A 14,524-nucleotide genomic window follows, 5' to 3' on the forward strand; every position below is an offset into this window, starting at 1 on the left:
AGTGGGAAGGGGAGCTGTAAAGGGGATGGAGTGAGAAGGTAATCTTACCCTGAAGTCCAGCCATCTCCTGCCAGACTCCTCTCTGAAGTTACCAGAGAAGTTGTCAATCTGTCCCTCTGAAGTCAAGTTGCTTCTGTCCAACATTCAGCCATAGTGGCCATTATCCAGCTCCTTCTCTTCTCTGCCTGCTGGGTTTGGGGTTTTTATAGGCACATGATGGGGCAGGGTGGGGCTATGGTTGGTTTTGGAAAAGGCAACATTCAAGCAGGAAAACAGTGATGTAAGTTCTCACTTTGGGCTGCAGTCTCAGGCTTTTTTGGCTTGAGGATGGGGCCCTTGCCAGGGACCCGCCCTCTTTGGCCCAGAATTTCCCTGCTTCCTGTCCCTATCACTACTGGGCTACATTCCCAGGAGATTAGCCATTCTAAGTGACAGAATAAGATAGGAGGTTGGTATAAAATACAGGTCATGAAGACCTTGCTGATAAAACAGCTTGCAGAAAAGAAGCCAGCCAAAATCCACCAAAATCAAGATGGTGACACGAGTGACCTCTGGTTGTCCTCACTGCTCATTATAAGACATTAGCATGCAAAAAGATGCTTCCACCAGTGCCATGACAGTTTACAAATGCCATGGCAATGTCAGGAAGTTACCCTGTAGGGTCTAAAAAAGGGAGGAACCCTCAGTTTCAGGTATTGCCCACCCCTTTCCCAGAAAACTCATGAATAATCCACCTCTTGTTTAGTATATAATCAAGAAATAACTGTTAGTATCCTTAGTCAAGCAGCCCATGCTGCTGCTTTGTCTATGGAATAGCCATTCTTTTTTTTTTTTTTTTTTTTTTTGAGATGGAGTCTCCCTCTGTCACCAGGCTGGAGTGCAGTGGCACAATCTCGGCTCACTGCAACCTTTGCCTCCCGGGTTCAAGTGATTCCCCTGCCTCAGCCTCCTGAGTAGCTGGAACTACAGGCATGCACCACCATGCCCAGCTAATTTTTTTGTATTTTAGTAGAGATGGAGTTTCACCATGTTGGCCAGGATGGTCTCAATCTCTTGATCTTGTGGTTCACCCCCTTCAGCCTCCCAAAGTGCTGGAACTATAGGTGTGAGCCACTGCACACAGCCTGGAATAGCCATTATTTTATTCCTATACTTTCTTAATAAACCTGCTTTCACTTTATTCTATGGACTGACTCTGAATTCTTTCTTGCACAGGATCCAAGAACCCTCTCTTGGAATCGGATTGGAACCTCTTTCCATAACAACCTGACCAACTGAGTCTCCCCTGATTACAAAAAAAAAAATCCTATCTGTGAAGTCATCTCACATATAGCTTAGACAAGCTCTTTGTTATAAAATCTAAGGCAAAAGCACCTGCTGACATACTCTGATCCTCAGTTCTGTGGTGCTCTCACTATTGCAAGATTCCAAATAAAATCAATCTCCTTACTTGTTCTGGGTTTTAGTTTTTGTCTTTGTTTTTGCCTTTGCCTTTGCCTTTGCCTTTGACGGTGAGAAGATGGCTGCAGGCAGAAGAAACATAAGGTTCAAAGCGCCAAAGTACAAAAGGATCTGATATTGTCACAGACTGAAAGACTTGATGTGGAGAGAGTGTGGAGCTCTGGTGGGGACCAGAGTGCAAGGCTGGAGTAGTAACTTGGAACCGACTGAAGGGCCTTGCATATTAAACCAAGCATTCAACTCTTCATGTGGTCATGTTCCTGAGGACCTTGGTGCTGTCCCCTCCTGGAGATAAAGTAGCTTGGCCACCATTCAGGCAAAAATAGTTCCTGCAATGAAGAAAAAGACAGATCTTAAAAGTTATCACCAAGAAAACATGGTCCCCTAAGATAGAGGACTTCAACTGACAAATCCTTAAAATCTTTAGAAGAATTTTAGAAAAATAGGCATCTACTTGTACATTTTCAAGTTGATATTTAAGATTTATCTTTAAAAAAGTAAACAGTAATGTGATTTCAGACATATTGTAAATATCAACATTTTCAAATAAAATCTTTTTATCAGATTTTTTAAAGTATGCAGAAGAATCTAAATACACTAGATTTATTCATTTTTTTAAAAAGATGAATAGACACTTTTCTAATTTTATATAGTTTCTTTATCTTTTTGAACTTTCCTATCCCATTTCACCAATAAATTTTAGACTAATTTAATACATTTTTATGCTGAAAGGTTTTTCACTGATTATTCTATCATACATTTTTGCTACAAAAACATGTATATATTTTTTTCCTGTGCCCACAAGAGTCTAAGAGATTTTAAGATTTTTTTCTTCTATAAACAACTGTTTAAAACAACATAAATTATATTAACAAATTTGATGTTTAATTATTAAAGATAAAAAATTAAATTTATTGAAAACACACCTCATACTGACATGGATCAAACTGATTTATTTTGGGCTAGTTTATGTATCTATCAGTGAATGTTAGTGATTACTAGAAAGAGTCTTCAACATCCAATCTATTTTTATTTTTACTTCATAGAGATGAGCAATGAGCAACCTTGATCAGAAAAAAAGTAAATGGGAAAGAGTTTTCTTATGACAATGTCTCTCAGTTCTTTAAATTCTTCTGAATTTTATACCAAAAAAATCACAGTAGTCTATCATCAAAAATTATTTTTAATAATATGTTAATGGATAATTTGTTAGCTAGCCCTTCTGTTGTAATGAAAGCAAACAATGAGAAATGAATTCATTTGAAAATAGTCTTGTTATTCTATTATTAGAGCTACTGGTACTCTAAGTTTCTGAGAGGAAGAGCGCTAGGAGCACAAAGTCTTTACCAAGACTGACCCAATGACCAGCCTACCCCAGTGACTCTTTCAGTGAAAGGTGTTTTGTTTAATTCAATACATTCAGGCAGGGAGGGAGAAATTAAAATATTCAATTCAATGCATCTCTGAAAACTGTCAACATCCAGGAACAAAATGCAGTGTTATGCTTATTTAATTAGTGGCAAATATCTACCATATAACCGAATTAAGCACGCTAACTCACATTTAATAATGTCAGCCATCAGCCACTCTAAAAAAAAGAAAAAATCAGACTTCAAGTTTTAACTTCCAATAAAAGGATATTACACATACTTTCAGAAATATAAAAATCATTGTGAAGTAAATTAGAAGTCAGATCTTGTAACATAAGTTACTAAAAGCAACAAAGACTACAGTTTTTCATATCTACATAATGCAATTTATTTTCTAATAAATTGACAACGTGATCAAATGGCATTTTTCTTTCTTAGTTTGCAAGACTAAATTATGAATTATTTATAAACTGAGGAGTCTTATATATATATGAGCTATGTATAAAATATAGTAAACAAATCTATAATCAAAATTCCCTATGTATTTTATTTTAAAAAATATATGTACTACTAAAGGTTACTTAATCCAGCAGTTAGTTTCAATTATGTTTTCCTAGTGGGAAGTAGAAAATATTAAGTATTTTAGAGATGAAAAAACATAAGGCTGACAGAAATCAGAATAATTATTTTATGAAATGATTTGAGAAAAATAAGTTTAACTACTTTAGCAAATGATAAACTCCAATTTGAAAAAAAAAGTAACAGTTTTTATCTAGTATCTTAAGGAATTTTACAGTTCCAGAGCACTTTTCAGTTGCATATAAAGGAATCAACAGCCTAATTTATAGTCATTTGGCTCCTCACTTCAAGCTAACAACAGCTTGAAGCTGACTGTGTCAAGCAAGCATATCAGTGCCATTTTTTTTCCAGCAGCATGTGCTCACTTCATGTCTCTGTGACACATTTTGATAATTCATGCAATATTTCAAATTTTGCATTATTAGTATTACATCTTTTATGGTGATCTATGTTAGTGATTTTTTTTTTCTTTTGGGACCAACTCTTGCTCTGTCGCTCAGGCTGGAATGCAGTGATGCTATCACAGCTCACTGCAACCTCCATCTCCCAGGTTCAAGAGATTCTTCTACCTCAGTCTCCCGAGTACCTGGGATTGCAGGTACCCACCACCATGCATGGCTAATTTTTTTTTTTTTCAGTAGAGACAAGGTTTCACCATGTTGGCCAGGCTGGTCTCAAACTCCTGGACTCAGGTGATCCACCCACCTTAGCCTCCCAAAGTGCTGGGATTACAGGCATGAGTCACCGCACCCAGCTATGATTTTTGATAGTATTATTGTCATTGTAATGGCACATCAAGATGGCAAATTTAATCAATAAATACTGTGTGTGTTCTGACTGCTTCACAGACCAGCCATTGCCCCATCTTTCTTCCTCTTTTTGGGCTTTCCTATTCCCTGAAACATAAAAATATTGAAATTGGGCCGATTAATAACCTACAAATATCCTCTAAGCGTTCAAGTGAAAGGAAGAATCACATATCTCTTACTTTAAATCAAGAGTTAAAAACAATCAAGCTTATGAGGAAGTCATGTTGAAAGTCAAGATGAGCTGAAAGTTAGGCCTCTGTGTCAAACAGCTAGCCAGGTTGTGAATGCAAAGGAGAAGTTCTTGAAGGAAATTAAAAGTGCTATTCCAGTCAATACACGAATAATGAGAAAGCAAACATCCTTATTGCTGATATGGGAAAAGTTTTTGTGGTCTGGAGAAAAGATCAAGCCAACCACAACATTCCCTTAGGTCAAAGCCTAATCCAGAGCAAGGCTCTACCTTTCCTGAATCCTACCAAGACCAAGAGGTTAGGAAGCTGCAGGTGAAAGGTTGGAAGCTAGCAGAGATTGGTTCATGAGGTGTAAGGAAAGAAACCATATTTATAACATAAAAGTACAAAGTGAAGCTGCAAGTGCCGATGGAAAAGCTGCAGCCAGTTACCCAGAGGATCTAGCTAAGATCATTGATGCAGGTAGCTACGCGCAACAACATATTTTCAACGTACAAAAAACAGCCTTCTATTGGAAGAAGATGCCCCCTACAACATTCATAGCTAGAAAGAAGTCAAAGTCTGGCTTCAGAGTTTCAAAGGACAGGCTGATTCTTTTGTTAGAAGCTAATGCAGCTAGTGATTTTAAGTTGAAGCAATTTAAGTTGAATGCTCATTGACCATTCCAAATATCGTAGGACCTTTAAGAATTATGTTACATTTACTGTGCCTGGCTCTACAAGTGCATCAACAAAGCCTGGATGACAGTGTATTTATTTACAACATAGTTTACTGAATATTTAAAGCCCACTGTTGAGACTTAGTGCTAAGAAATATGATTCCTTTCAAAGCACTACTGCTCACTGACAATGCACCTAGTCACCCAAGCACTCTGGGAGAGATGTACAAAGAGTTTTTGTGCCTGCTAACATAGCTTCCATTCTGCAGTCCATGAATCAAGGAGCAATTTTGACTTTCAAGTCATATTATAAGGCTACAGCTGCCAGAGAGTAATTTCTCTGATGGATCTGGGCAAAGTAAATTGAAAAACTTCTATAAAGAATTCACCATTCTAAATGTTATTAAGAACATTTGTGATTCATGGGAAGAGGTCAAAATATCAACATCAACGGAAATTTGGAGGAAGTTGATTCCGACCCTCATGGAAACTTTGTGGGGTTTAAGATTTCAATAGAAGAAATAACTGCAGATGTGGTGGACATAGCAAGAGAACTAGAATTAGAAGTGGAGCCTGAAGATGTGATTGAATTACTGCATCTCATAATCAAACCTGAACAGATGAATAGTTGTTTCTTATGAATAAGCAAAGAAAGTAGTTTCTTAAGATGGGAATCCACACCTGGTGAAGATGCTGCGAACGTTGTTAAAATTACAACAAAGGTTCTGAATATTACACAAACTCAGTTGATAAAGGAGTAGCAGAGTCTGACAGGATTGTTGACTCTAATTTTGAAAGAAGTTCTACTGTGAGTAAAATGTTATCAAGCAACATTGCATGCTAAAGAGAAATCTTTTATGAAAGGAAGAGTCAATCGATGTAGCAAACTGCATTGCTGTCTTATTTTAAGAAATTGCTACAGACACCTCAGTCTTCAGCAACCACCATCCCAATCAGTCAATGGCCATCAATACTGAAGCAAGACCCTCCTTCAACAAAAAGATTATGACTTGCTGAAGGCTCAGTTGATCCTTGGAATTTTTAGCAATAAAGTTTTTTTTAAGTAAGTCAAGCGCATTTTTTTTAGACATAATACCATTGCACACAATAGACTACAGTATAGTGTAAATATAACTTTTATATTTACTAGAAAACCAAAAATTCATGTGACTTGCTTTTTTGTGATATTTGCTTTATTGTGGTGGTCTGGAAGCAAACCCTTAGTATCTCCAAGGTATTCCCGTAACAAGGAAACAAAGAAAAGTATGAGGTATTTGGCAAAATTGTTATATCTTACTCTATGTCACAAGAGATTTTATATTATATGCCTCTATAATATTTCCATTAAAGAATAAAAGGATTTCACCTTTTTATGACACATACACAAAAGGGAAAAGTTGTAATTGGGGATCATTACAGTCAATGATCTCAGTATAAAAGAGAGGGTTACTTCTACCACAGATAAGCCATGGCCAGTCTGTTCCAAGAGTCAGTCTCCTAAGACAGGGATGGGAAGGAATGTGATGAGGATGGTTACTGGGGATAAGCAGTGGCAACATAGCTGTTCAATCACCAGAAATAACTCCAGAAAAGAAACTCTTTCCATTGTAGAGCTGAAAAAAACAGGATTAGCAATAGTTATTTATTGTTTTTGTTTTGTTTTGTTTTGGAGATAGGGTCTCACTCTGTTGCCCAGGTGGTGAGATCTGGAGCGATCACAGATCATTGCAGCCTTGACCTCCCTGGGCTTAGGTGGTCCTCCTACCACAGCCTCCAGAGTCAGTGGGACTACAGGCATGCAACACCATGCCTGGCTAATTTTTGTATTTTTTGTAGAGACAGGGTTTTGCAATGTTGCCCTGGTTGGTCTCAATCTCCTGGGTTCAAGCAATCTGCCCACCTTGGCCTCCCAAAGTGCTGGGATTACAGGCATGAGCCATGGTGCCTGGCCAATAGTTGTTTATTACTTAATATTTTTGGCAGGAAGATAAAATGGACTTCATTGAAAAACTCTTTAGGCTTGTGTCTGTATCTTGGACTTCTGAGTATTTCACTCACTGCCATGTAAAGGAACCCATAATTCCTTTAGGGCCTATGAAGTAGAAGGGAATCTCTCTTTTGGCTATCACTTTATGTAAATTAGGTGATATATAATCTTATACTTTTAAATTATTACATGTGATACACAAAACATATACAGGTGCTCTTCTGCTTATGATGGTGTTATGTCCTGATAAGCCCATCATAAGTTGAAAGTATCATAAGTTGAAAAATGCATTTAATACACCTAACCTACTCAACATCATAGTTTAGCCTAGCCTACCTTAAACATGCTCAGAATGCTTATATTAGCTTAAAGTTGGGCAAATTATCTAATACAAAGCCTATTTCATAATAAGGTGTTGAATATCTCATGGAATTTATTAATTTTCTACTGAAAGTGAAAAGCAGAATGCTGGTATGGATACTTAAGTGCAGTTTCTGTTGAATACATTGCTTTCACACCATAGCCGAGTTGAAAAATTGTAAGTCAAACTATTGTAAGTTGGGGACTGTCCAAATATGAAACATATAACCAACAAAAGAAAGGGGTTTGGTTTTCAAAATTGGAATTCTTATGTTTTTCACATTTATTATGATAGAAAAATGAAAAAAAGAGGAAACATTCTTTCTAGACAAAACCTAGCAGAATCTCTACTTGAGTACTTTAATTGCCATTGAAAAAAATTAATCTTGCAATATTTTATACAAAATCTAATAATTGGTTCTATAGTTAATTAAAATTTCATTACCGAGCAGATATAAAAAGCACAGCTTATTTGAAGTATTTATTATTCCTTCTTGAATTGCTAATGAATTAAAGCCTCAAGTGCATCTGTATTAAAGTCACCTTCCTGCTCATCTAACTACATGCTCAGAAAGTAATATGTTAAAACCAAGAGTCTTCATATATTTGTTGCTATTATTTTTGTTGACTAACTAGTGAATGTAAATTTATTCTGTGGTACTTTCTGGAAAATTAACTACTGTTTCCATTAATATCATCTTTTCCAGTCCAGTTGCTTTAGTAATTAAGATTCTATTTGAAGTTCATTTTCATTTAAGCATATTATAACTTTTGTCAACATTTTTCTCATCATCAAAAGGTCAATGCAAAGTCATGTCAATAGCATTAACTGTTCTGATCTGTAGACTTCATGGAAAAAGATGTTATTTCACCCTCTGAATTTTAGTTTATATTCCTTAATCCATTTAAAACAGATTTAAAAGAATCTAATCATTTATTAAAAAAAAATCAGTGGTGGCTGGCAAGATGGCCAAATAGGAAAAGCTCCGGTCTGTAGCTCCCAGTGAGATCAATGCAGAAGGCAGATGATTTCTGCATTTCCAACTGAGGTACCCAGCTCATTTCACTGGGACTAGTTAGATAGTGGGTGCAGCCTACAAAGGGTGAGTTGATGCAGAGTGGGCTGTCTCCTCACCCAAGAATCACAAAGAGTCAAGGAACTCCCTCCCCTAGCCAAGGGAAGACATAAGGGACTGTGCCATGAGGAACAGTACATTCTGGCTCAGATACTTTTCCCATGGACCAGGAGATTCCCTCGGTGCCTACACCACCAGGACCCTGGGTTTCAAGCACAAAACTAAGCAGCCATTTGGGCAGACACCGAGCTAACTGCAGGAGTTCCTTTTCATACACCAGTGGCACCTGGAAATCCAGCGAGACAGAATCATTTACTCCCCTGAAAAGGGGGCTGAAGCCAGGGAGCCAAGTGTTCTAGCATAGCAAATCCCACCCCACAAAGCCCAGCAAGCTAAGATCCACTGGCTTGAAATTCTCGCTGCCAGCAGGGTGCTCAAGCTTGGTGGGGGAGAGGCATCTGCCATTATGAGGCATGAGTAGGTGGTTTTCCCCTCACAGTATAAACAAAGCCACTGGGAAGTTCAAACTGGACAGGGCACACCGCAGCTCAGCACAGCCACTGTAGCCAGACTTCCTCTCTAAGTTCCTCCTCTCTGGGCAGGGCTTCTCTGAAAGAAAGGCAGAGACTCACTGAGAGGCTTATAGATTAAACTCCCATCTCCCTGGGACAGAGCACCTGGAGGAAGGGGCAGCTGTGGGCACAGCTTCAGCAGACTTAAACATTCCTGCCTGCTGGCTCTGAAGAGAGCAGTAAATCTCCCAGCACAGTGCTTGAGCTCTGTTAAGGGGACAGACTGCCTCCTCAAGTGGGTCCTTGACTCCTGTGCCTCCTGACTGAGAGACACCTCCCAGCAGGGGTTGACAGACACCTCATACAGGAGCGCTCCAGCTGGATTCTGGCAGGTGCTTCTCTGGGATGAAGCTTCCAGAGGAAGAAAGAGGCAGCAACCTTTGCTGTCCTGCAGCCTCCACTAGTGATACCCAGGCAAACAGGGTCAGGAGTGAACCTCCAGCAAACTCCATCAGGGGCCTGACTGTTAGAAAGAAATCTAACAAACAAAGGAATAACATTAACATCAACAAAAAGGACATCCACACCAAAACCCCATCTGAAGGTCACCAACATCAAAGACCAAATGTAGATAAATCCATAAAGATGAGGAAAAACCAGCGCAAGAAGGCTGATAATTCCAAAAATGAGGACACCACTTCTCCTCCAAAAAATCATAATTCCTCGCCAGCAAGGGAACAAAACTAGATAGAAAATGAGTTTGACAAATTGACACAAGTAGGTTTCAGAAGGTGAAAAATAACAAACTCTTCTGAGCTAAAGGAGCATGTTCTAACCCAATGCAAGGAAGCTAAAACCTTGAAAAGGTTAGAGGAATTGCCAACTAGAATAACCAGTTTAGAGAAGAACATAAATGACCTGATGGAGCTGAAAAACACAAAAGTATTAATAGCCAAATCTATCAAGCAGAAGAAAGGATATCAGAGATTGAAGATGAACTTAATAAAATAAGGTGTGAAGACAGGTAGAGAAAAAAGAATGAAAAGGAATGAACAAAGCCTCCAAGAAATATAGGACAATGTGAAAAGACCAAATCCACATTTGATTGGTGTACCTGAAAGTGATGGACAGAATGGAACCAAGTTGGAAAACACTCTTTAGGATATTATCCAGGAGAACTTCCCCAACCTAGCAAGACAGACCAACATTTAAATTTAAGAAATACAGAGAACACCACAGATGCTCCTTGAGAAGAGCAACCAGAAGACACATAATTGTCAGAATCACCAAGGTTGAAATGAAGGAAAAAATGGTAAAGGCAGCCAGAGAGAAAGCTCTGGTAACCCACGAAGGGAAACCCATCAGACTAATAGCAGATCTCTCAGCAGAAACCCTACAAGCCAGAAGAGACTGGGGCCAATATTCAACATTCTTAAAGAAAAAATTTCTACCCAGAATTTCATGCAGCCAAACTAAGCTTCATAAGTGAAGGAGAAATATAATCATTTACAGACAAGCAAATGCTGAGATAATTTTGTCACCACCAGGCCTGCCTTATAAGAGCTCCTGAAGGAAGCACTAAATATGAAAAGGAAAAACTGATACCAACCACTGCAAAAACATACCAAAATGTAAAGCCCATTGACATTTTGAAGAAACTGCATCAACTAATGGGCAAAATAACCAGCTAGCATCATAATGACTGGATCAAATTCCCACATAACAATATTAGCCTTAAATGTAAATGGGCTAAATGCCCCAATTAGAAGACACAGACTGGCAAATTGGATAAAGAGTCAAGTCCATTGGAGTGCTGTATTCAGGAGACCCATCTCATGTGCAAAGACACACATAGCCTCAAAATACAGGGATGGAGGAATATTTACCAAGCAAATGGAAAGCAAAAAAAGCAGGGGTTGCAATCCTGATAAAACAGACTTTAAACCAACCAAGATCTAAAAAGACAAAGAAGGGCATCATATAATGGCAAAGGGATCAATGCAACAAGAAGAGCTAACTATCCTAAATATATATGCACCCAATACAGGAGCACCCAGATTCATAAAGCAAGTTCTTAGAGACCTACAAAGAGACTTAGACTCCTAGACAATAATAGTGGGAGACTTTAACACCCCACTGTCCATATTAGACAGATGAACGAGACAGAAAATTAACAAGGATATTCAGAACCATAAATCAGCTCTGGATCAAGCAGACCTAATAGGCATGTATAGAATTCTTCACCCCAAATCAACAGAATATACATTCTTCTCAGCACTACATAGCACTTATTCTAAAATTGACCACATAATTGAAAGTAAAACACTCCTCAGCAAATGCAAAAGAAGGGAAATCACAACAAACAGTCTCTCAAACCACGGTGCAATCAAATTAGAACTTAGGATTAAGAAACTCACTCAAAACCACATAAATACATGGAAACTGAACAAGCTGCTCCTGAATGACTCTGGGGTAAATAATAAAATGAAGGCAGAAGTAAATAAGTTCTTTGAAATCAATAAGAACAAAGACACGACATACTACAATCTCTGGGACACAGCTAAGGCAGTATTTAGAGGAAAATTTATAGTACTAAATCCCCACAGGAAAAAGCAGGAAAGATCTAAAATCAACACCCTAATATCACAATTAAAAGAACTAGAGAAGCAAGAGCAAACAAATTCAAAAGCTAGCAGAAGACAAGAAATAACTAAGATCAGAGCAGAACTAAAGAACACAGAGACACGAAAAACTCTTCAAAAATCAATAAACCCAGGAGCTGGTTTTTTGAAAAGATTAACAAAATAGATAGACACTACTTAGATTAACAAAGAACAAAAGATAGAAGAATCAAATAGACACATTAAAAAATGATAAAAGGGATATCACCACTGATCCCACAGAAATACAAACTACCATCAGAGAATACTATAAATATCTCTATGAAAATAAACTAGAAAATCTAGAAAAAAAAGTATAAATTCCTGGACACATCTACTCTCCCAAGACTGAACCAGAAAGAAGTTGAATCCCTGAATAGACCAATAGCAAGTTCTGGAATTGAGGCAGTAATTAATAGCCTGCCAATAATAATAATAATAATAAAAAAAAAGCCCAGGTCCAGGTAGATTCATAGCCAAATTCTACCAGAGGTACAAAGAGGAGCTGGTACTATTCCTTCTGAAACTATTCCAAACAATTGAGAAAGTGGAACTCCTCCCTAACTCATTTTATGAGGTCAGCATCATCTTGATACCAAAACCTGGCAGAGACAACAAACAAAAAAATTTCAGGCCGATATCCTTCATGAACATCAATGTGAAAATCCTCAATGAAATACTGGCAAAATAAATCTAGCAGCATATCAAAGAGCTTACCCACCACGATCAAGTTGGGTTTATCCCTGGGACGCAAGGCTGCTTCTACAGACACAGATCAGTAAATGTAATCCATCACATGAACAGAACCAATGACAAAAACCACATGATTATCTCAATAGATGCAGAAAAGACCTTTGATAAAATTCAACATGTATTCATGCTAAAAACTCTCAAAAAACAAGGTGTTTAGGGAACATATCTCAATGTAATAAGAGCTATTTATAATAAACTCACAGCCAATATCATACTAAATAGGCAAAAGCTGGAAGCATTCCTTTTGAAAACCGGTACAAGACAAGGATGCCCTCTCTCACCACTCCTATTCAACATGGTATTGGAAGTTCTGGCCAGGGCAATCAGGCAACAGAAAGAAATAAAGCATATTTAAATAGATAGAGAGGAAGTCAACTGTCTCTGATTTCAGATAAAATGATTGTATGTGTAGAAAACCCCATCGTCGCAGCCCAAAATCTTTTTAAGCTGATAAGCAACTTCAGCAAAGTCTCAGGATACAAAATCAATGTGCAAAAATCACAAGCATTCCTATACACCAATAACAGACAGAGAGTCAAATCATGAGTGAACTCCCATTCACAACTGCTACAAAGAGAATAAAATACCTAGGAATACAACTTACAAGGGATGTGAAGGACCTCTTCAAGGAGAACTACAAACCACTGCACGAGGAAATAAGAGAGGACACAAACGAATGGAAAAATATTACATGCTCATGGATAGGAAGAATTAATATGGTGAAAATGGCCATACTACTAAAAGTAACTTATAGATTCAGTACTATCCCCATCAAGCTATCATTGTCTTTCTTTACAGAATTAGAAAAAAACTACTTGAAATTTAAAGAGCCCATATAGCCAAGAAAATCCTCAGCAAAAACGACAAAACTGGAGGCATCACACTCTCTGACTTCAAACTATACTACAAGGCTACAGTAACCAAAACACCATGGTACTGGTACCAAAACAGATATACAGACAAATGCAACAGAACAGAGGCCTTGGAATTAACGCCAAACATCTACAACCATCTGATCTTTGACAAACCTGAAAAAAACAAGCAATCAGAAAAGGATTTTATATTTAATAAACAGTGTTAGGAAGACTGGCTAGTCATATGCAGAAAACGGAAATTGGACCCCTTTCTTACACCTTATACAAAAATTAACTCAAGATGGATTAAATACTTAAATGTAAGACCTAAAACCATAAAAACTCTAGAAGAAAACATAGGCAATACCATTCAGGAAATAGGCATGGGCAAAGACTTCATGACTAAAACACCAAAAGGAATATCAACAAAAAGCAAAATTGACAAATGAGATATAATTAAACTAAAGAACTTTTGCACAGCAAAAGAAACTGTCATCACAGTGAACAGGCAACCTATAGAATGGGAGAAAAATTTTGCAATCTATCCATCTGACAAAGGGCTAATATCCAGAACCAACAAACAGCTTAAATAAATTTACAAGAATTAAAACAAACAACCCCATCAAAAAGTGGGCAAAGAATGTAAAATGATACTTCTCCAAAGAATACATTTATGCAGCCAACAAACATATGAAAAAAAAAGCTCATTATCACTAGTCATTAGAGAAATGCAAATCAAAACCACAACAGATACCATCTTATGCTAGTTAAAATAGTGATCATTAAAAAGTCAGGAAATAACAGATGCTGGAGAGGATGTGGAGAAATAGGAATACTTTTACACTGTTGGTGGGAGTGTAAATTAGTTCAATCATTGTGGAAGACAGTGTAGTGATTCCTCAAGGATCTAGAACCAGAAATACCATTTGACCCAGCAATCCCTTTACTGAGTATATACCCAAAGGATTATAAATCATTCTACTATAAAGACACATGCACACGTATGTTTATTGCAGCACTGTTCACAATAGCAAAGATTGGAACCAAACCAAATGCCCATTAACGATAGACTGGATAAAGAAAATGTGGTACATATACATCATAGAATACTATGCAGCCATAAAAATGAGTTCATGTCCTTTTCAGGGACATGGATGAAACTGGAAACCATCATTCTCAGCAAACTAATATAGAAACAGAAAACCAAACACCACGTGTCCCCACTCATAAGTGAGAGTTGAACAATGAGAACAC

General features: G+C 37.6%; 1 protein-coding gene across 1 annotated transcript in view; it reads right to left on the bottom strand.

Annotated features, from left to right (window-relative positions):
* The window catches only part of PLCZ1 (phospholipase C zeta 1), a 69,970-nt gene extending 69,809 nt beyond the window's left edge, over window positions 1–161 (bottom strand). The window contains exon 1 of the mRNA XM_021671975.2: window positions 49–161. Coding sequence (XP_021527650.2) covers window positions 49–144 — 96 coding nt within the window. The 5' untranslated portion in view covers window positions 145–161. The remainder of the gene's footprint in view (window positions 1–48) is intronic.
* Window positions 162–14,524: the final 14,363 nt, after the last annotated feature.

The sequence above is a fragment of the Aotus nancymaae genome, unplaced genomic scaffold, assembly GCF_030222135.1.
Source record: "Aotus nancymaae isolate 86718 unplaced genomic scaffold, 86718_ANA_hifiasm-v0.15.2.pri h1tg000016l, whole genome shotgun sequence".
Lineage (NCBI taxonomy): Eukaryota > Metazoa > Chordata > Mammalia > Primates > Aotidae > Aotus > Aotus nancymaae.